The following is a 21797-nucleotide window of genomic DNA, read 5'->3' on the forward strand; positions in this document are numbered from 1 at the left end:
TGAAATCGTCGCAACAAATGTGAGCCATTGAGAATAGCAAGTATATAAGTCTTACATATCCACTCTTCTCAATGCGCCATGCGCCAATGAGCTACAACGATCTTAATAGATACTGGACTGTGGTATTACTGTGTTATGTAAGGAGCTGGATGATATATTGATGATCTGGCATGGTTCAATAGCAGCTCATATCCAGGTCCTATGTTGTATTGATCTACGCATATCACATCTGTAGATCTGTCTCCATAGACCTTCAGTCAGATACTCTGACGCCTTATGTAATGACATTTGAGGCGCAAGTCCAAGGTCAAATTGGGACTACAGGCAACGAAGTTGTACATTCTCTTACAAAACTCAAGTGCCTGCTACACCACAATGTCATGGGTTGAGGAGTATTACGTGATAATGCACCACCAAGTTTGGGAATCACCGTCAGCTGTGAGTGATGTCACATGTGACCGGGAGCGAAATCCCATGACATGTTGCCCACCAAGGAACACATAACACATAAGGTCATATTCCTGGTACGATACGAGTACTCTGCTTTGGAAGTCTGGACGGCATCAATGACGCAAAACGAAAGGGTATGATTTATCTCGGCAGCTAAATACGATGCGTGCTATAGGCAGCGTAAAAGGAAACCACAAAAGGGCTTCTCCCATCTGATCTGATTCCAACATTGTATGGTTTCATATGCGTTTAGATATTCCTGCTCTTGACTTGTTCCGTCGTGGAGGCTTGTCTATTCGAAGTGGTGATTTGGACGGTTAGTTACCAACGGCCTCGGGAACCTTGTTGGCATCGTAGCCGCATTTCTCCTTGAGCTCCTCAACCAGCTCAACGTACTTGGCCTGAGCGGCCTCGGGGGTGAGCTTTTCCTCCTCAGCAGCCTTCTTCCAGGCGTTGTACTTGGCCTTGCCCTGACAGCGGTGTTAGTTTGTCGCGGGCAAGGAATATAGGTTTCAAAACTTGCCTTGAGGTCGAACATGCCGGGTGCGCTAGCAGCGGAGAAGTCCTCACCGTTGGCGACCTTGTAGAGTCCTGAAAACGTTAGCTGAGAGGTTGAAGACACGAATCAGAGAGACTCTACCGTAGAGCCGGAGAAGATCGTCGGTGTTGGGCTTAGAGGTAAGCTTCTTGGAGTCCTCGACGGCCTTCTGGAAAGATTCAGACATGATGGGCAAAGAAGTGAGAAAGTTGTTGGAGTTATTGAAGGAATCGAGTTTGGAGAAGAAGGTAAGAAAGAGAAGAGCTGTTGGGATGTTTGTTGAGGAACTTAACTTGGCTTCTCCCGTCGTGCGGGTTATAGCGGGGTCATGGGATTCGATGGAGGGGCTCAGGGGCCAAGTTGCGCTGAGTGACGTCGTGATCTGCCATTGGTTACTTTGGGGGACCTTCCCTACCTTCCTTAAGTGAGATGAGAAGGGGATCTGCCGAGGGAAGGAAGGAGCTGCTGGATAATTGCGACTGAATGGTGAAGCGAGGCACGTGGGGAACAGGGGCTATAATTCTTGGAGATACCTATATTATTTATTATGGTATAACGAATGAGTATAGACAATGCTTTGTTGATACTACCTACCTATGCATCAAAATCGGATGCAAAGCATGAGCACAAGCAAGCCTCGACAGCTCCCCACCTCGGGGTCTGAGACTGAACAAGAGCTCAGCATGAGCTGAACAGAGTAGAAAACCCATACAAATACATCAGCTGAAGCTACGATAGCCTCAAATCAGATATTGCAGTTTCCGACGAGCCTGAAACATAGGCCGTTCCGGAACATCTTTTCGTTACACAGCCTTGAACTCGTCATAGACGAGCTTAGTATTGCTCCGAGACCATCGGGAGCGGAACAATCATGCTCGCTCGGCTTTAAACTTTCACAGCTCACATGTCTCTCCGACGTTAACTACACGTTACATGAGCAACTCAGTTTTGATAAAGAGTGCCACAAACCTCCAAGAAATAACCATCAAGCTCACTTCACATCAATTGATTAATCATGACAAATACCGTCGTCGTATTAGGCGGTAGCCTAGGCGGTATGGCCGTCACCCATCAACTGCTCAAGTACACGCGACCTCGTGAACAAGATCTCAAAGTTATACTGGTCTCAAAGGTACTCACTCAACAGATTCTGTTCTCTTTACGCTATCGATACTGACAAGCTTACAGAGCAGCCACTTCTACTGGAACCTAGCTTCTGTTCGCGCCATTGTCCCTGGCGTTATAAATGATGATGAGATTTTTGCGCCTATCAAGCCAGGCCTGGATCAGTATCCCGCCGGCAGCGTTGAGTTCATTGTCGGCACCGCTTCTGGCGTTGATCACACGGCCCGTACCGTAACAGTCAATACAGATGCTGGTGCTGATCAGAAGACCGTGCTCAAGTATGATCATCTTGTCATTGCTACCGGTGCCGAAACCGTTGACCCCTCACTCCCTTGGAAAGCATCCAGCTCGCACGAGGACCTCGTGGAGAGCCTTCACAGCACTGCTGAAAAGGTTGAAAAGGCTACGCATGTTGTTGTCGCCGGTGCCGGAGCTACAGGCGTTGAACTCGCGGGCGAAATTCAATATGCTTATCCCTCGACTACCGTTCTACTCATCTCAGCTGAGGACAAAGTCGTCGCTGGAGACCAGATTGCTGGTAGTGTTGAGTCTGAGCTGAAGCGCCTTGGTGTTGAGATCCGTGCTGGAGTACGATCCGAAGACACGACGGAACTACCAGATGGCAAGACGTTGGTGAAGCTGTCCAATGGGGAGGAGTTGGTGACAGATTTATTCCTCGCGACGATGGGATTGAAGCCAAATTCTGGGTTCCTGCCCAAGGAGTGGCTTACCGAGCAGGGCTATGTCGACGTGGACGATGAGATGCGCGTCAAGAATGCAGAGGGTGTATGGGCAGTTGGAGACGTCGTATCCAAGCCTCGCGCCGCATTCTTGATCACGGAGGCTCAGGCTGCCGGTGTCTTCAAAAACATTGACCTCGTACTCAAAGGCAAGGAACCACAGCCTGTGAGCGGTCCTCGAGTGGATGCTTTTCTATGCGCCACAGGTCGAAGTCGCGGAGCTGGACGCCTAGGCAAAGTTCCGGTGCCATCGCTTGCTGTATGGGCCGTCAAGGGTCGTACATTAGGTCTAGAACGTACCAAGAAGTACGTCAACGGAAGTATGTGGTGATTGAGAATGCGTGTAGTGCAATGCCTGATATCCTATTCAAGAAAGCGCCATGATATTCCTACAAAGTAAAAACAACATACCCACACCCATAATCTAATTAATTCGCCTATCCTCTCTTCTCGTCTTCAATCTCCCGCCTGATCTGCTCAAGAACTTGCTCTCGTGTTCTCAAGTGATTCTCTAGACCCTCAACCTGCTCCCGGACTGTCTGGAGATCTTCCTGTATGCTCTTGAGACTTCCTCCAGCCGCGCTCTTACCAGTTCCCTCTTCCAATTCCCTAAGTTCTCGTCGCTTGTATTCGAGCAATTGATCGAGTTCCTTCTTAACAAGTGCAGGCTTAGAATCGCGTTTGCCGCCTTTCCGGCGTTCCGCGATCTCCTCCACCTTCTTTATCTTATCCTCGAGGTCCTGGAGCTTGCGCTTCAGTCGAACCTCTTCCCAGTCCTCCGTCTTTTCCGTCGAGAAATCCGTGCCCGAGCTCTTGAAGCCGCTTCGACCCAGGCGCGTTAGGTATTGATCGCCGAACTTAGCCTTACGGCCGGTACTTGTGGTGTCGTCAGCCTTGGTGGCCCATCGCGAGTTAGCGCCTGTTCGCTGGTTGTCGACTTGATAATCAATCTGGTTGCGCTCAAAGCTCGATCGAAGCGACGCCGGAACGGTACGGGGGATTCGGAAACCCTCATGTCGGTAGTTAAGGATATGTAGGAATGCGAGACAAGCATCCTTGTTGATAGTCGATTGCGCCGAGGGGTTGATCAGATTCCAGGCGGATCGGACATCGGTATCGGGAACGTCAAGGGACTCGTAAAGGTCACTAAGCGCATGGACTATGATCGTCAGCTTTATTTCCCAGAATTCGGGTTACCATAGACATACAATCCACCTCGCCGCGCATATCTCGGTTCTCCTGGTAGATCTGCTCGTATTTGGCCTTGTCCGCAGGCTTCATGTACCACTCGAATCCGTCTTTGAGCCCCAGGTCCTCCGAGTCGTCCTCAACCTGCTCGAACTGTACTGACTTTCCGGTGATAGCTTGGCCAGCCTGCACGAGATGAGCCTTGGACTCAGGGACAAGCCAGTCGGGCAATGTCGTCGGCACATCCGCGTATTCCTGAAATTCGTAAGTTACAAAGCCAAAGAACCACTCAGCGACCGTGCCATACTCCGTTGAGAATATCAAAGATAATGCGCATGGCAACGCAAAACTCCTCGAAATCAAGGTTTCCATCATTATCCACGTCCGCAAGATCCCATACTCGTTCTAGCTGATCATCTCGGAGGCCACTGTTCTTCAGAACAGGAGCGGCTTGTTCACCTGTAAGGAACTTGCCGCCTCCTGTTCGCGTAGAGAAGATATTCCAGTACGTTTCAATTTCCTGCGCCTCGATCTTGGGAGCCATGATTACGTCTGGGGGCTATGGACAGCCGCGTGGAGTTATTGTTCGAAGTCGAGTAAAAACAAAAGGGCGCTCTAATTAAACCGGATTAGAAAGAGATAGAGGCAATCGTTTTGGCGGCGACCGCAGAGGATATTGAATTAGCGAAAAGGCAAAGATGGAGGTTCTGTGGTCAAGGTAGAGTGAGCTGGAGGTTGAATGACGAAGCCAGCTCTCCAGCCACGCTTGGATAGGCCTGCATTTCCCCTGATGCGTCTGCGGCCCCCGCTTAGCCAATATCCAAATTAGCGCATAATCTTACTGGCAAGAAAGTTTGTTGATCAGTGAGAGGATAGAGCATGTAAGTCATTGGCATCACTTATTGAGTTTACTCTTATTCTAGCAAGGCTTAAGGATATGTCACTCTGAACAGTACGATGCTACAACATGCATCTGAGTCGCTCGTGAGTTTATGGACAACATGCCGTCACCACTCTCTAAGCCCAGCCTGTCATAGAGGCTATAGTTCGCTAAGGGTATGTGTTGTCTAAGTTACCGTTGATCGTCACTATGGCATTTTATCATGAACTTACGCCTTTTAGTAAGGGGAGGATAATTTGCGTGTTAATAGTTGAGTCCTTGAAACCTATCATCTGGTACACATACGCTAAAACAAGAAGAGGTTCACCGAGAGTGACTGGCCAACAGCCACAGCCCAAGCTTTGAGTGGTTGAGCCCCACTGCCAAATAAGGAAGGGACCTGGAGAGAACCCCCATAAACTCAGCTCTCAATGGCTGATTCACAAGGTTGTGGGCCTGCAGTAGCGGGTAGAGGGGTACGGGTGCCACACCCGATAACTTTTTGGAGGGGCAAATGGTAAAGAAGGCGCGAAACAAATGACCCTTTAAATTAATCCTTTCTTCAGACCGCTTGACCCTGTTCCTTATATATGTATACTCGCTGTCTGCTTGTCTGTGGCGCACCCTGGACTTGAAAACATCGCGAACTGTTTCTTCTCCATAACTCAGACTCTTCTGCCGTTTAAATCACCATGTCTACAACAACTACCACTACAACCCAGCCTATCACGGCCGAATCTATGCTCCGTCTCTTCCCGGACATCGACACCAGCTCAGAGCCTCTCTCCGGTCATGATGAGGAGCAAATCCGTCTTATGGATGAGGTCTGCATTGTCCTCGACGAAAATGACAAGCCAATCGGTACCGCCAGCAAGAAGATCTGTAAGGGAAACCGCACCTCTATCCAATACCCCCTCTTACTTAGACTATTAGGCCATCTCATGACCAACATCGATAAGGGCCTCCTTCACCGCGCCTTTTCCGTCTTCCTCTTCAACGACAAGAACGAGCTCCTCCTCCAGCAGCGCGCATCTGAAAAGATCACCTTCCCCGATATGTGGACCAACACTTGCTGCTCCCACCCTCTCCACATCCCTACCGAGACTGGCGCTTCCCTTGAAGACTCAATCGCCGGTGTCAAGCGAGCTGCTCAGCGCAAGCTTGAGCACGAGCTGGGTATCAAGAAGGAGCAGGTTCCCTTCGAGGATTTCCATTTCCTCACTCGAATCCACTACAAGGCCCCCAGCGACGGCAAGTGGGGTGAGCACGAGAGTATGTACATCCAATATCAAATGTTACAGTATCTAATAGCCGGCGCAGTTGACTACATCCTCTTCATCAAGGCCAACGTCGATCTCGACATCAACAAGAACGAGGTCAGAGATACGCAATACGTCACTCCCGAGAAGCTCAAGCAACAATTCGACGACCCCAGCCTGGTTTTCACACCTTGGTTCAAGCTCATTTGCAACTCTATGCTCTTCGAGTGGTGGCAGAACCTCGACTCCGGCTTGAATAAGTACATGAACGAGCAGGAGATTAGACGCATGTAACGATATATGGATAACGAGTCAAGGAGAGAAAATGCCTAAAACGAAAGGGGAAGCAGTGTAAGTGCCAGACCCAGACTTGGCATACGGTGCATTGGGTTTTTGCAGTCAATCAGCTTAGATATCCGTTGTTAGATCTTGCTGCGTTAATGTTTACGAGCAACTGAGCCACATTCAATTTGAGACCATTTCACTACCAAATTCACCTATCAAGATGGAGGATACCATGACCAACACCGCCAATCAGAGTCTCACACTTATTCAGCACGGCCGGGCCGTTGGGCATGGTTATCTTGAACTGAACTTCCATGTACGAGCCAATGATTCAGGACCATGATGCTTCGGTTCCCCGCATCATCCGGCATGACATACCGGTGGTGAGTCTTATCAAGTGACACAGTAGGATTAGTGAGTCCTGGCGCCGTCGCAAGCCGTGGCCATCCACCAACAAACAACATGCATGATGCTCTTTGACAACACCTACTACGACCCTTTCAGTTTGGGCTCCTGCGACTGCATCCAACTGGAACATCGGGGCCAATGACGGTTTTTCTTGGCTTCTCAAATCAAGGGTTTTCGATCTCCTCCACACTCAGCTGCCGGTGGCTTGAGCCTTGAATCCCTGCACGGAACTCCCTACTTCTGTGCTTCCGTGTATTCCACTGTATTCATCGAATTGAGTCCAATCTAGTCTCTAACTGCACAATTGATTGGAGTATCTCGGGACCCGGACTTCACAATCTGCTTTGCCTGTGCAACGACAGCGTCACCCCCACGGTGTCGCAGCTGATCATGTGGTCTATGATCGTCCTGTCAGCAAACACTGTGCTATCCTATCTCGCCTCGATTCCAGACTCGCTATTCACTGTCTCAGAATGGATCCCGAAGCTAGTCAATACCCCACGATAATAGCTGTCATGCATCATCTGGCCAATGGCATGTTGGTTTTCCACCTAGAGGCGCTCCGTATCTATGCTGCCCATCTTGAGGCCCACACGGCGTCTAACCAAGACTCGCCCTACTTAATCCCCCGAACGTTTCCTATCTCTCAGCTCCTCCTTGCTCATCATCTGTCTACTCAGTCACTCATCTCTCTTCCACAGACACTTACTTTGCTGAACTTCAATCTTGACCAGACAACAGCCGCTGGCCACTAACAGGACCCTCAGTCAGGATATCTTGCTAAGCCCTCTCCCAGAGGAGGCTGCTTTGAAGAATAGCCAACTCGGCGTCTTGCTATTGCTGCTACCACGTGCTGCTTGCTGCACTCAATTTCTTTGCACTGTTGACGGTCGTTGACTACTGTCCTGAAACCTCTGAACACTCCCACTTGACAAAACTTCTATCCATTCTCGTGAACTCTCGAAAAGCTTGGACGCTTCGTCGGCGAACTTCGCTCGATACAACCCCCTTCTACTAAGCCGTGATCGCGAGCCTGGCCCGCTCAAGCACCACCTTGATGTCGGTTGAAGTTCGCACCAGCCTTAATTGTCTCCGCCATCCCTCGAGGTTTACGTCCGTTTGCAGAACTCAACTGTCACGAGTTCATACGGGCGATAATTGTCAAAATATACAATGTGAGTCTGGATGCTTGGGCCACGAACTTATCATGCTTAATACGCAATGGCGCCCCTTTCATTACCAGGAAGGGGCCCTTAGGTACAGCGAATAAATCCAGTACCGGTTAAACTGCCATCATGGAGACCAGCAAGAATAGTAAAAGTGGTATCCATGGCTCTGGGACATTGGCCAAGTGGCGGCGACGCTCCCTTATACCATCTACCTGGGAAACCTCTGTTCGTTTCGTTAACGTGAACGAGTCTGCGGCAGCTGGTAGTGCGCTGGCCCAGGCCTTTGCAACGGATGCCATGAGTCAGTATGTACTCGACGGCGACGACATGGCAGATTATTCGGATGAACAAAAGTGGAAGCTTCATGTTGACTATATGACTTATATGGTTGCAGCGCACTGCTACAAAGGAATGGTGACAACCATCGGGTCGGACTATGATGCTGTAGCTCTTTGGTACGTGAACCACGACTATAATCGCAATTTGATCTAACAGCCTTTCAGGCTTGCTCCTGGTCAGCAGATGGATGACTGGTGGACTAGTCTTCGCAGTGGTATGTGGAAGCTATACTATCAACTGTCAGCTGAAGGACGGAGACGATACTACGATGAGATGATCCCTGTTCTGGACCAGACCAAGGAAGAGGTCATGGGCGAAAGGAACCAGGATTGCTATTATCTCGTCTACATCGGTACCAAGCCTAATGCCCAAGGCAGAGGTTATGCCGGAAAACTGATCCGCGATATGGTCGCCAAGGTACTACAGCTGATGAGCACTTGTTCCACCTTCCATCGCTAGAGAAAACTAACAAGAGCCAGGCCGATGCTGAACAGCGTCCCATGTATCTTGAGTCCAGCACCGAACATAACAACGGCTACTACGCCAAGTTCGGTTTCGAGGTCAAATGTGACGTCGTCTTTGAGGGAGGTCCCGAGCCCATCACGATGTGGATCATGGTTCGCGAGCCTCAGAAGACTCGCCCCGCTTGTAGCTCTGTTATCGTTTCTGCCGTTAGCAGCGCAGTCAAGTTCTAGGGAGACGAGCCTCTGGTCCTTCCAAATGTCGATACAGGGTCAGAGGCTGAAGTCGAAGAGGTTGAGGATGTCCAGAACGTCACCCATGAGCAACAAGATTGGAAGAAATGTGTTGTGATGTGAGTTCTGGTTGCGCGAGAATTTGCGTTAGTTTACACCGAGTTCGTTGACTCTTGTCATTCTTTTGGACATTGGTATGTTTTGATGATATGAAGCAGTATGGCGCTGGCCTTTTTGTATTGCCTACATATGTCGACAGTCTCTACCGCAATAGCTGTCTATCTCTTCTGTTTTTGCAGTACGCCAACTAGCTCGAGTCATTCATTAGAGAGAAATAACCCATATAAGATTGTCATTCCTTCATAAGCTGGTCCCTCCTGTAACCGTAAACACCGTGCACCTAGCTTTTGTAGTTTGTATTCCGTATAAGTTGCCCTTCTCGGAGCCCGCCCCTCATAAACTCAATTCTGATGTTAGTATTCGAGGATTGCCCATGTCTCGTCATCAACTGTGGTGTAGATAAGACCCTGGCCAAGCAGTTCGTCAGCAGCGGTGAGAGCATCCCGCACTGACATGCCAGTAGAGTTGGTGATGACGTTGAGATGGACACCTTCATTGCCACCAGGTGTGTCGTTCATAAAGTTGAACATCTTCTTGGCAAGCCCACTGCAGCCAGCGAGCTTAGTAGGCGCCTGGCCCGCGTTGCCGCCTCCATTGTCATTGTAGCCACCACCATCCACGAACATGCTATCTCCGTCTCCATTGGAGCCACCTTGACCACCGAGAGGGCCCTTGGTGAAATAGAGATGAACATATGTAGCCTCGAGCATGTGGTAGTTGACCTCGTTGAAATCCGCCACAGGTCTGATAACATGAGCTCCGACGTGTCGCTTGTTGTTGAAGGACTTGAGACGACCCCAGATACGAACGTGAGACTCCAGCTCGAAACCGGGATCAGCATCGTCCTGCTTGTCGACATCGATCCACTTCTTGACCTCAATCATACCGGTTCCGTCATCGATGTTGAGGGTGATATTTGTAGGTTGAGGCTGGATCTTGCGAATCTGTCCGACGAATGTGATCTGTGTCACGGGGGAACCGTCGATTTTGAAGTCTGCACCAGCGTATGCCTCTTCGGCATCGAGGATCTGCTTGATTGTGACAGGGCGCAAGGACTCATCTTGGTATGACTAGTAGATATGAGAAAGAGTGGTAATTATCAGTTGTAGAGAGTGCGATGTACCTTGCCGCCGGCGCCGCCTTGACTGCCCTGCTGTGAACCACCAGCGAAGAAGCCGCCAGAATCGTCACCTCCTTGGGCGCCATAGCTTGTTTTTGTGAATCCAGAGTAAGCAGCTTTAAAGAAGAGTCAGAAGTGCAATTCTTGGCAGAGGGTGGGTGTCTTATAGTGTACTTACACATGATTGTGGTTGTGTGATGTTTGAGTTGGGCTAGGCAGAGCTCACGGTCAGGACGTGAAGATCAAGAGACGCGTTAAAACGCGCCTGAGTTTAATGGGTTCCATGATGCCCCGCCTCCACTCTGTGGGGCGTTGGTTAGTTGCCTTAGTCATCGATGATAGCTTCTGGCGTTATGGAATAGAAGGCACGTGGTTGGGAATTATGATACCTACCCATCCAACAACTCAACGGAGGAAGCATATGCTTTGTTCCATGATAGCACAAAGAAGAAGTTGATATGGAGTGACCTCTCGTTGATTCGATTGCTGTCTCTGTCAGCCCGAGACATCCTTGGACCTCTCCCAATACGGTAGGCGATCATGCATCTGCCGACATCCTGCCAAAGAGCCATGTTCCATCGCTAGCGAGTCTAAACACGAGGTAATGACCTGGATGGAAAACTATGGCATCGCTTAGAATATGCTACAGCTTTCCGAAGCTTCTCCGCCGGCTTTTCCTGTGTTGGCATCACATCATTTGATATATAAAAATGATCACCATGACTAGCAACGGGTAGCTTGAACCTCGGCAGGAAAAGTGGAACTACCGCCAATGGATCCCGGCTTCGGCGTTCGCCCCGTGTTTCTCCAGGTTTCCTTCCTTCCAAGGTACTTGCCGCAATCACACCTTGCCTTTCATACGTCGTTCGGCCATCGGCCACTGTATCCGTAGTTGCTTCTGACATCAACAACTTTCTCCTCTTATTGCTTCTATCACGAAAGCAACCTTCATCCTTTTTGCCCTCTTCTTTGGTTCATCGCTTTTTGCATAGCGTTTACTTCATCTCGTTCTAAACTTGTATAATCAATCACCAGTGGCATCATGGCAAAGCCACAGACCGCGAATCTGCCCCTGATACCACTCGCGCGAGGCACCATCCTTCTCCCTGGCCTCGTCCAGCGAATCCCAGTATCTTCGAACCGTCCCGATATTCCTGCTCTGCTCGCCCACGTTTACGAGCAAGCTGCTACAAAAGGCCCTGATACGCGTATCGACAGTATTCCCATCGCCTGCGTTCCAATTTCGTCTCCTCTTATCAGTGGCAATGGCCAGCGCCTCATTGGCGATGCTGAGGATATAGACCCCGCTGAGATTGAGAACGTCCTTCCCGGCTCCGCTAAAAAGACTGACCTGTTCACATTTGGTGTTGCCGCCAAGATCATTGGCATTGATGGAAGAGGAACAGGCGAGTTTGCGCTGCGCGTCGAAGGCACAACCCGTGTCCGAATTGACTCCTTCACCCGCGAACGCCCCTATTTTGAAGCCAAGGTGACATATTTCCACGAAGACTGTAGGCTATTCCATGTAACCGCTTGCCCATCACCTGTAGTTGACTGTTGTTCCAGGCAATGCTACCGATAAACAGACGCAAGACCTGTTTGCTCTTCTAAAAACCCGATCTCGAGAACTCGTCACGATCCTCAGGATTTCCTCCTTGCTTCCTCGAACCCGCGATGGCCCGGTTCTTTCACCAGTCCTTACAAGGCGACTTGAAATGCTAATCATGAGGAAAGAGCTCAACGAGGCTGGTCTTCTTGCCGACTTTATGGCTAATTTGGTTGAGAGCACACATGAGGAGAAACTCGAGGTCCTTGCAGCTCTAGATGTCAAGGTGCGCCTGACCAAGGTCATTGAGTTACTGGAGCGTCAGGTTGGCGGTATCAAGAACAATTTCAAGATCACGACCTTCACCACTATGCCCGTCCAGATCTTGGATCGATTGAACGAAACCAACCAAAACCGAAAGCCAGGCTCGCTACCACAAATCCCTGGCATGGCATTTGTTCCGCCCAATGGACAGATGCCAGGTGGACATGACCAAAACGATGACCAGGAGGCCAATGAGCTTGATGAGCTGAAGCGCAAACTATCCAATGCTAAACTTCCCGCTGATGCTGCCAAGACAGTCGATAGGGAGATGAGACGTCTTCAGAAGATGCAACCCATGAACCAAGAATATCAAGTGACACGCAATTGGCTCGAAACGTTGGCCGAAATCCCCTGGACAGCCACCACGGATGACCGCCTCGGCCCTGATACTCTAAACCGGGCGAGGAAGCAGCTTGACGATGACCATTATGGACTGGATAATGTCAAGAAGAGGCTCATCGAATATCTAGCTGTCCTCAGGCTTAAGCAATCGATCAATGATGAGGTGGAAGAGAAGATCAAGAAGGCACAAGAGGAATTGGGACAGGCTGCCACATCCAATGAGAAAGAGAAGGGAACAGCCGAGGAAGGCTCAGAGATTGAGGGAAGCGCAAAGCCTGAGATGGCTAAGCTTGACATCCTCAAGTCTCAGCGTATGGTGGACAAGTCTCCTATCATGCTCCTCGCTGGTCCCCCTGGCGTAGGAAAGACCAGTCTCGCGCGATCGGTGGCTACAGCTCTTGGCCGCAAATTTCATCGTATCTCACTTGGGGGTGTGAGAGACGAGGCCGAGATTCGGGGACATCGAAGGACCTATGTCGCGGCAATGCCAGGTCTCATTGTGCAGGGTCTCAGGAAGGTCGGCGTTGCCAACCCTGTTTTCCTACTTGATGAGATTGACAAGATCGGGCAAGCCAGCATTCATGGAGATCCTTCAGCTGCCATGTTGGAAGTCCTAGACCCGGAGCAGAACTACAACTTTCAGGATCACTATGTTGGCATGCCGATTGATCTCTCCAAGATCCTTTTCATTGCCACGGCTAACAGCCTGGACACTATCCCCGCCCCTCTGCTTGACCGAATGGAGACTATCTATATCCCTGGCTACACAACACTCGAGAAGCGACACATCGCTATGCAGCACCTCGTCCCTAAGCAGATCAGGGTCAACGGACTGGCCGAGTCTCAGGTTGCATTCAACCAGGAAGTTGTTTCCAAAATCATCGAGTGCTACACTCGAGAATCTGGGGTTCGCAACCTGGAGCGTGAAATTGGCTCTGTTTGCCGTGCTAAAGCTGTCGAGTATGCCGAAGCGAAGGATGGGGGTCACATAGATGATTACCGGTCCGATCTCAGTGTAGAGGATATCGAGAACATTCTAGGCATTGAGAAGTTTGAAGAAGAGATTGCTGAGAAGACGAGCCGCCCCGGTATTGTGACGGGCTTGGTTGCTTATAGTTCCGGTGGTAACGGAAGCATCCTCTTCATTGAGGTCGCTGATATGCCCGGCAATGGGCGGGTTCAGCTCACAGGCAAACTCGGCGATGTGCTGAAGGAGAGTGTTGAGGTTGCCTTGACCTGGGTCAAAGCACATGCTTTCGAGCTAGGTCTCACTCCAGAGCCCACCACGGATATCATGAAGGAGCGTAGCATCCATGTGCACTGTCCATCGGGCGCTATTCCCAAGGACGGTCCCAGCAGTGGTATTGGCCAGGCCATCGCACTCATCTCCTTGTTCTCGGGGAAGCCGGTACCACCAACCATGGCAATGACGGTATGTTATTAGACTCGCTGTGGACTTTAGATGACTCAGTATGCTAACAATATTGTGTGAAACAGGGCGAGATTTCTCTCCGGGGCAAAGTTACAGCCGTCGGAGGTATCAAGGAGAAACTCATCGGCGCCCTCCGAGCTGGCGTCAAGACTGTGTTACTTCCGGCCCAGAACCGCAAGGATGTCAAAGATCTTCCGCAGGAGGTCAAAGATGGACTCGAGATCCTTCACGTCAGGTAAGCTACCCCTTACTTAAAGCAATCTCTTTGTAACACTCTCAACCCTGCTGCCTATATGCCCTGACGACAGGATTATGGTTTCACTGACACATGTCTTGGATAGCCATATCTGGGAGGCGATTCGTCTTGTCTGGCCAGACTCGCATTGGGCAGAGGACACTAACTACCGAGGCATCGAGAGTCGACTCTAATGCTATGGGCAAGTTGTGTCAGCTGTGCTATCGCCCGTGAACAATGTCTCGCCGGTATACACCAGCCTTCTCTGCATCTTTGAAACGATCCGTGGCGACTTAATCGACCGCATCGCAAGTCTGCCCTTCGAGACGGGTGTGGCCTATCTAGCCTCACCAAGATGGCCCAAACCAGCCCTCTTTGCGACGCATCTATCCGGTTCACCAAACAGCTCTTCGTCTCACAAAACCTCCTCTCCCGTGATTCCACGTTGTCCTTGCCGGCGATTCTAGCCATCGCGCCCTTGCGCACACGCATACTTACTTCTATTCAAGACAGCTAGAAGGGCCTGACTGTGGCGCCTACTGGAGTTGCATGCCTTGCCCCAAGGCGATGATGCATCACGCACTTTCCTCTCATATACAGTCAAAGCCTGTGCCAGACTGGAACGGTAGACGTAACGCCACAGGGAGCCAAGCGAGTCTGTGAATTTTACCGTGCTACACCAAAACTGAATCGGTCAGGGGGCGTAGAATACGGCACCCGATTTGAGATTTGTGTTTTGGCTGATCTGTTGCTATCTTCCGAAAGTCATTGTGGACGATACTTGCATATGAGACATCAGTACACCTTCGGCAGGCGATTCCCGAGCTAGAGTGTCGATTCCAACAAGCAGAACTTTGTCGTTTATGATCGGCGAATAGAGTCTTCAAATCGGCGTTCATTGTCTTGGTTTACTTCCTCGTCTAGCATCTCTCAACTCAGATTCCATGCCTACACTTAGTACAGTAGATCCAGATATCTTTAGCGTGTCAAAATCTTTCTCAACTTATCCCTCGCTGTCTTGGTTTCACATGTCTTAGCACAAGTTGCCATGTCAAGAAGCTCCAACGAACCCAGAGTTTTGTAACCATACCCAAGATATATTTCGTGATAGAATAGAGATTTCATAACCCCAAGGTCAACAAAAATCTCAGTCCAATTGATGGCAACTAGTCTTAAGAGAGACAAGCCGGCAAGTAGCTTAAAGCTCGGCTCCGAATGTGAAGTATTCGCCTAATTAAAATGTATGCAGCCGTCTCTCGCTAGCTGGCTCATAGCTCATCGCGGCAACTTTGGCACATGGCTGCCCTAGCTGCCCAAGCCCTCGGTGACTGAAGGGAGGGAGAGACATCTAGAGAAGCAAGCCTTGACGCCACATTCTCGAACTGACGGCAAACTGAAGGGAGTCTGGTAGTCCAAATTCAGAGGCACAAGATCGACATCTTGACACTAAAAGTGAGCTGAATCTGGCGCTTCGTCATTGTAAGCCCTGCTCCACTGTTGGCCAGGCAGCCGATAGTCGAAACCAGTGCCGGCTGAAGCTATCCCCATATTGCTGCTCTGCACTTGTTAGGCCAATGCCTTCAACTTCAAGCATCAAGCACTCTTTCATTCTCCGGCTTACAGGGTTAATCCTCTTAATCACAGTCCTATTCTCGATCTATGATGAATAATGTGTCATGGCCTCGGGGTCCGCGAACTGGAGTGGGCTAAATTGCTTTTTCCACGTCGTTAGGAGATTCGATAGCGGCATGACGGCCCCCTCACTTGGGTGGCGCCGTAGATATTCCAACGAGGCGGTACACGATAGCCAGTTCACCTAAGTTCTCATCAACAATCAGATCATAATCAACAAGAAATCTAAAACGCAGGTTCGAATGTAAGACAGGTGCGTATCCTTTCAGCATTGTACCCCCTTTTTTTGGTTCCTAAATGTCTTTGATGAGCAAGAGCTGCGAGATGGCCTATATCGGAGAAAGAAGCAATAAGACGGTATTCATTTTCATCTCGCAGCACATACCCTCAGACTGATTATGATGCGTGTGCTCCCCGCTACAAATCAGGTACCGGCAATACTCTCTGAGACAATAAGCCACCTCAACACTTCAGCACGCGGTAGTGGGCCTGTACGAGAAATCAAATTCGCGTGGCCATCCTTGCGAGTTCTGAGATCAGCCAAAAGCTCAGGAGATGGAGATGGTACCGCAAAGTGTTGTACGAGATGCTCCACATCGGGAGCCTTGCAATGGCCTGCCATTAACCACCGCCTCATTGTTGTCTTGGTTATGTCTGTCACAGTGATAGTCATTGCCGATGTGAGCAGATGAGAAACCAAGGAGGCAGTTACCCGCGTGTAATGGGTTGGCACAACCTACAACCACACGGCCGCGTCCCAGGCCTCCGGGCTCGTGGTCACCAAGTCCCCCGTGTTGTACAATACATGTCTCGGGAATCCTCCCTCTGTGGTCCAGTATGCGTCGCCAGAGATCGATGGCAAGTGGCCTAGCATGTTACAAAACCGTTGGCTGGGCAAGGTCAACAACCCCTAGTTTGGCACTATGTGCAGTTGCATTTCTTGGGTGTCGAAAGGCATGCATCCTTTGGAGGGACCTGTCCCACGAAATTGCAAATCTGCATCAAGTCATCATAGAATTCCCACTCAAAACAAGGTACCGTTCTCGAAACGGAGAGGAATATTTACGCCTGGTTGGTCACATTAGGGGTGAGTATGAGACGCTGATAAGTTGAGGTCTCGTGAGATGCCCGAGACAGACTGGAGATCCTGTCGATCCCAGAGGGAGCTGAGCACCTTGAATCCTGCCATGTCTTAATGCTAGTATCTTGCCATTGCTCAGTGGATATTGGATAACATCATCCATGCTGTGATATGCATTCTCATGGGTCATCCTCTCCACCGCTCACAAGCTATCGATTCTACAGGGTGTCAACAACATAGGCAGGCATCTGGCTAGCGCAACATAGTGCTGTCTATGCGAGGTGACGTACGGTATTGCCGACCTAGGGGGCTAGCAGAGATGAGATAGTGCTGGCCTAGTCTGAATTTGAAGCTTGATCCCCAGGGTTCATAATAACCCATGACATCGTGCTGTCATATCATGTTCTTCAAGGCCTCAAGCAACAGACCAGCCGCAGAAACCTACGCAAAACTAGCGCTGCCCCTATCAGAGCACGACGGCACCAGCCGTCGTGGTCAAGGCTGACGACGGGCCGAACACTCTGTTCAAGAAAAGTCCCAGCTTGAGCAAGCCATGTTGAAACTGATAAACATCACATCGTGGGCAAGAATATCGACGCCGACAAAGAACATTCTGAGCCTGTCAGTTATGTTTTCCTCATGCTAATCGTCTCTCAAGAAGCCCAGATCCCTGGTCGACAGGGTCTGATGAGATGAATGGCACCCCCGGATGATCGTACAGTAGCTGGCAGCCAGCCTGCTGGAACTTCATCCTCATAGCGGACTCGGCTCGGCTCTGCCCAAAGTGTCAAAGGGCCGTGCCAGGGAGAGGGGCCGGCTCAAGCTGCCGGGCACATGATCGAATCTTGGTTGAGGGTTTCAAACATAAGTGAGATGAAATAGACGGATCCTAGAAATGGAATGGCTTATGACACTGATGGTGTTTACAGTTCAGTCATTAGCTACCATTTTGCGGGGATGGGGCACCAATAGAAGCAGGTGTGTGAGAAAAGCCACAACAGCTCTCGTTGAGCTGCAGTGTCTTGGATCCATGGGCAAAACAGACTGTGGTCGCGACTCTTGGAGTCGTACGATGGACGACATCAAGTTGGCTATAGCCGCAATAGCGCTCCCACGAGCTGCATGAAAAGTTACTTTTTTTTTGTGCCGTATCGAAGGCGTTGGACATAGACTTTGATGGTTATCAAGTCCGTGGCTCAGGCCCATAAGTAGCAGGTCGATGGTTTGGCATGCTGCGGCCGGCCCAAGAGGGTAGTTCGATGACAAGCGACATCTCCTGGTCCTGTAATCGCTACAGTAAAAGTCTGCCTTCGAGTGTGGTCAATGTTGTAACTACCCTGTCCTGTAACTACTACACTGTGATTAGGGCCGCTGATGAGGTTGGTTTGCATGCTCATGTGGAGAGGCGGACGGGGGTCCACTGCCATGTGTCCGTCCCCTACCCGAAGTGTCCACGAGCTTCCTTCCCAAGAGGCGCGTATCATTGCAGGGACTGACCTTGCCTTATCCTAGTAGATACCCTAAAGTCGGGAGAGCCAACATGAGGACTGTGCCATCGCTGTCAAATCCCCATGTAGGCCTTTGGCTGAACGCCACACCGAAGTAGTCTGGACAGGATGTGGTTGGCTGGTTGCGGCCTCAAGGATGTCGGAAAATTCTCAGAGTCAAGTTGAAATGTTGGGGATGAGCAGGCACGGCATTGGAGGCCTTTGGTAGCGGCACTGGCAAGCTGAAAGAAGATGATGGTCAACGTCTGGCCTCGTGCTAAATCTCCGCTTTACGGCATTCTGAAATAAAAGACCCTAGTGGTAGCAGCCCGTACGAGCGATGATACCGTCCGATACATGATCTGCAGTGCCATCATCGCAAGCAAGGATCAGGCTGGTGGTTGCTGGTACTTCTCCATTGCTGGCGGTTGCTAATTTCCGCACGTTGCTAAACCTGACCGTTGGCTTGGTAGGCCAACTGATAGGGTGCGGACGTATCTCTCTGAAGGGACCAACGAGATGTCAGGCTCATGGCTCTTTGGTGATTTAGTTCTGGGTTAGGGTTCCGTGCTGTCGCTGAGTGATGCAAGGCGCGTTTTCACATTTCCCCGCCTGATCAGGCAAGCGGGTGGGTTGATTGATTGATTGATTGATTATCTGCAAGGTCGTAAGCCGTTTTTCTTTGGCACTGCCGATCGGATCAGACGCTAATAAGCTGTCCATACGGCTGGTTCTCAGGTTCTAATCCTATGGTATCACTCGGTCTAACATTGGTAAAGGATATAGATGGTATGATCAAATTGAAGAGACATTCCGATGGTGCTGGAAGAGCAAAAGGGCTCCGAGTTGGTAATTACAGCATGGAAGGCCTAGACTAGACCCCCCACCCACCTCGTATTTGATATCCATTGTACCTATGTATTGGCTCCTGCCGTCTGCTCCTTCTCGGACAAGCTAAGGTACTCCTGCTATCATCCGGTACCTAGGAAAGAACCAAGAGCACTTGGCAATCCCCGGGGAGCAAGAAAACTTGCGATGTTAAGCTACGGTGCCAAATTTAACTGATCTAAAGGCATGCGAAGGTGCACTAAACTTACCTAAGTCTTTTTTATGACTTAGACAAGAAGTCCTACTCTTTCTTTCGGTGTCTGTTAGCTCATGAAGTAGAGTGGTAAGCTATAGCAGGTCAGCATTGTGATATTATCTGTCTCGAGTTTCAGCTCTATCTGATATTTACCTTCATCCCTGTCCATACTATTATTTTCGCTATTATCTTGTATGGATCTGCATAGCTCACCACTAGTTGGGATTGTGTTCGTTCAATTGCAGATCGATATATGCCCAGGCGCCTCATGCCTTTCCGAGGGTTCTTATTTGTCCCTTGAAGTGTGTCGCTCTGATGAGATCTGACGATCTCATGCTATGTACCCAGCATATTTACACACGCATCTCGCATCCGGCGCCTCTTTCGATGTGCAGGTTGTCGCACCGAGACTCAAGGAGAATTTGTCTCTAGCAAATGCAGTGTAGGGTAGCATTGCGGGCTGCACACGCAGAAAACCGAACACAACCCCTGTTAAGGAACATACATAATAAATCAGGCTATCATCCAATGACGGGGTGCCCGTCTCGCCGTCCTTCTGTGGTGGAGCTGCCCTGCTTGATCGAAATGCCCTCATCCCTCGCAACTTTTCTGGTTCTTTGGTGGTGGACTTCCGACTCATTGGGCAGCACCAAAGACATGGCTTGGCAGGCTAAGTGCCCATGCTCAATGGTGACTGAACCGTATTTCTTTGGACGTTCCAGACCTTTTATTTTGCCACGATAGGAGCATTTCTTCAGCAGGTGTCTTACACCGGTGTGCCACACACGCCTACCATGTCCGACAACATCCGCGTCATGAAACTCCCAAAGTTGAAGAACAGAAGCAGAGCTTGCATTGCATTGCCTTGCATCGCATCGCATCGCATTGCGCCCCTTCTTCTGCCTCCGTCGCAATGGTCACACCCTGACTTGCTTTTCCTGTCTGAGATTCACACGGGAAGCATCGCTAGTCAGATGTGATAACCTTTGCGTCGGTAGGGGGCGTCGCAACTTGAAGGGATGAACCGCCATGTTCTGTACCGAGAACTTGGATCGATGCAATGGTCTCCCTTCCCAATGTGCTATAACCTTTCACGTCCAATCAACGCTTTTTAAACTCGAAGCCAAACCGAGCCAGAAGAAACGGTACTGCTGCATGCCAACGTCACAGCCAGCACAATTGCCCGATAGCTTGACCACCGCTTCGCTAGCTTATTAACAGCCTTCGTCGCCGCCACCGATATCCACACCGAACCATCCTGCCGGTAGTGCCACTTTTTTTTTATACGAATAACCTTCCCGGAGATTTCTTTCAGGAACAGAGCCGAAGCATCGAGCCAGCCCGCCTTGGCAATTGGGCAATGAATTGCGCTGGGTGTATGAATAAAGCCAACAGCGAGATATGGTGATTCAGAAGAGGGGCGAGTCTGGATTGGAAAACCCAATGGGAATGGGCTCTGCCTGATCCCATCGGCCAACTCTTACCCATTTCTAAGGCTGTTGTTGTGTGGGTGAGACACTCAAGAAAACCGGCAGTGTTGACTTTACTGCTTCAGCCTCTTTGCAATTAAGACCTACGGTGAGGACGTGACTCGTCCCATCAAGCCTGCTAGACATGGCCTAGCAGCCTCCCATGTCTCAATAGTGAGGGCTAGACTCCAGCATACCGAGAGGCCCCTACCTACTTGGCTAGGTACTCTTTCAAGGCTTGGCCGACATACATACCACACCACCATGCTTGTCAGGTCCGTCGTGGGGTTAACAGCTGAACAGGGGTCGACCGTTATTCATCCTGTCGGCGCGACTGGAGAAGTAAGGAATAAAAACGAGAAACAACCTAGACCTGAGCTTGAAAGCTCTCAAATATAGACATAGCGCCTGCCATCATCCCTAGACACGCCAATAAATGTTCCAGGGGAAAATTGATGGCGTTGGGCTCTGGACGAAGTATTTGACGGCTTGATATGACGATCGTGGCTTGAACCTTGTCCACCAACCAACTTCGTCATTGCCTAACGGTTCTGGATCATGTAAGAAAGGGACTTGTAAATGCATACATACGCATCGTGAAGCCATATCCCAGCATTTGGTTCGTGGCTTGTTAGAGGTTGCTGCCAGGGGTGCCTGGAGCAATGTAGCCCTCGTGGTTTACCACAATGGCACAACTGTTGGTGTCTAGCAGTCAACAAACCATTACCAACATGTTCTGGACCACAAGGTACTTCCCAGTAAGCTGCATGAATAGACAGTCGATCACCACAAACTATGCTTTTTCTTTCTCATCTACCTTCGGAGTATATGTGGCATCAGATGTGTTTG

The 21797-nt window shown here is 50.1% G+C and overlaps 7 protein-coding genes across 7 annotated transcripts; 4 read left to right on the top strand and 3 right to left on the bottom strand.

Annotated features, from left to right (window-relative positions):
* Nucleotides 1–567: 567 nt before the first annotated feature.
* Nucleotides 568–1418, bottom strand: FOBCDRAFT_220455 (acyl-CoA-binding protein; the record flags this gene model as incomplete). Its single annotated transcript, XM_059609558.1, has 3 exons — nt 1091–1418; nt 974–1041; nt 568–920 (listed from the first exon to the last, which is right to left on the bottom strand). Coding segments are annotated over exons 1-3 (302 nt in total), but the record flags the coding sequence as incomplete, so codon positions are not given.
* Nucleotides 1419–1710: 292 nt separating this feature from the next.
* Nucleotides 1711–3184, top strand: FOBCDRAFT_259489 (uncharacterized protein; the record flags this gene model as incomplete). The annotated part of the gene is made up of 2 exons (XM_031179497.3): nt 1711–2120; nt 2177–3184. Exons 1-2 carry the CDS (start codon nt 2004–2006, stop codon nt 3182–3184), a joined length of 1125 nt encoding a protein of 374 aa, XP_031045384.2. The 5' UTR covers nt 1711–2003.
* On the bottom strand, nt 3183–4818 carry FOBCDRAFT_220459 (actin cytoskeleton-regulatory complex protein END3-domain-containing protein). Its single transcript, XM_031179496.3, has 3 exons — nt 4349–4818; nt 4062–4296; nt 3183–4012 (listed from the first exon to the last, which is right to left on the bottom strand). The coding sequence occupies exons 1-3, from the start codon at nt 4583–4585 to the stop codon at nt 3291–3293; spliced, it is 1194 nt and encodes a 397-aa protein (XP_031045383.1). The 5' UTR covers nt 4586–4818; the 3' UTR covers nt 3183–3290.
* A 638-nt stretch (nt 4819–5456) lies between these two features.
* FOBCDRAFT_180477 (NUDIX hydrolase domain-like protein) lies at nt 5457–6720 on the top strand. Its single transcript, XM_031179495.3, has 3 exons — nt 5457–5803; nt 5855–6193; nt 6242–6720. Exons 1-3 carry the CDS (start codon nt 5614–5616, stop codon nt 6472–6474), a joined length of 762 nt encoding a protein of 253 aa, XP_031045382.1. The 5' UTR covers nt 5457–5613; the 3' UTR covers nt 6475–6720.
* A 1448-nt stretch (nt 6721–8168) lies between these two features.
* On the top strand, nt 8169–9076 carry FOBCDRAFT_272416 (uncharacterized protein; the record flags this gene model as incomplete). The annotated part of the gene is made up of 3 exons (XM_031179493.2): nt 8169–8497; nt 8546–8798; nt 8861–9076. 3 exons carry the CDS (start codon nt 8169–8171, stop codon nt 9074–9076), a joined length of 798 nt encoding a protein of 265 aa, XP_031045380.1.
* Nucleotides 9077–9371: 295 nt separating this feature from the next.
* FOBCDRAFT_28633 (uncharacterized protein) lies at nt 9372–10735 on the bottom strand. The gene is made up of 3 exons (XM_031179490.3): nt 10495–10735; nt 10320–10432; nt 9372–10266 (listed from the first exon to the last, which is right to left on the bottom strand). The coding sequence occupies exons 1-3, from the start codon at nt 10496–10498 to the stop codon at nt 9550–9552; spliced, it is 834 nt and encodes a 277-aa protein (XP_031045377.2). The 5' UTR covers nt 10499–10735; the 3' UTR covers nt 9372–9549.
* A 325-nt stretch (nt 10736–11060) lies between these two features.
* Nucleotides 11061–14470, top strand: FOBCDRAFT_28636 (Lon protease C-terminal proteolytic domain-containing protein). The gene is made up of 4 exons (XM_031179488.3): nt 11061–11827; nt 11883–13960; nt 14026–14195; nt 14302–14470. The coding sequence occupies exons 1-4, from the start codon at nt 11359–11361 to the stop codon at nt 14387–14389; spliced, it is 2805 nt and encodes a 934-aa protein (XP_031045375.2). The 5' UTR covers nt 11061–11358; the 3' UTR covers nt 14390–14470.
* The last annotated feature ends 7327 nt before the right edge of the window (nt 14471–21797 follow it).

The sequence above is a fragment of the Fusarium oxysporum genome, chromosome IV, assembly GCF_013085055.1.
Source record: "Fusarium oxysporum Fo47 chromosome IV, complete sequence".
In the NCBI taxonomy this organism is placed as follows: Eukaryota; Fungi; Ascomycota; class Sordariomycetes; order Hypocreales; family Nectriaceae; genus Fusarium; species Fusarium oxysporum.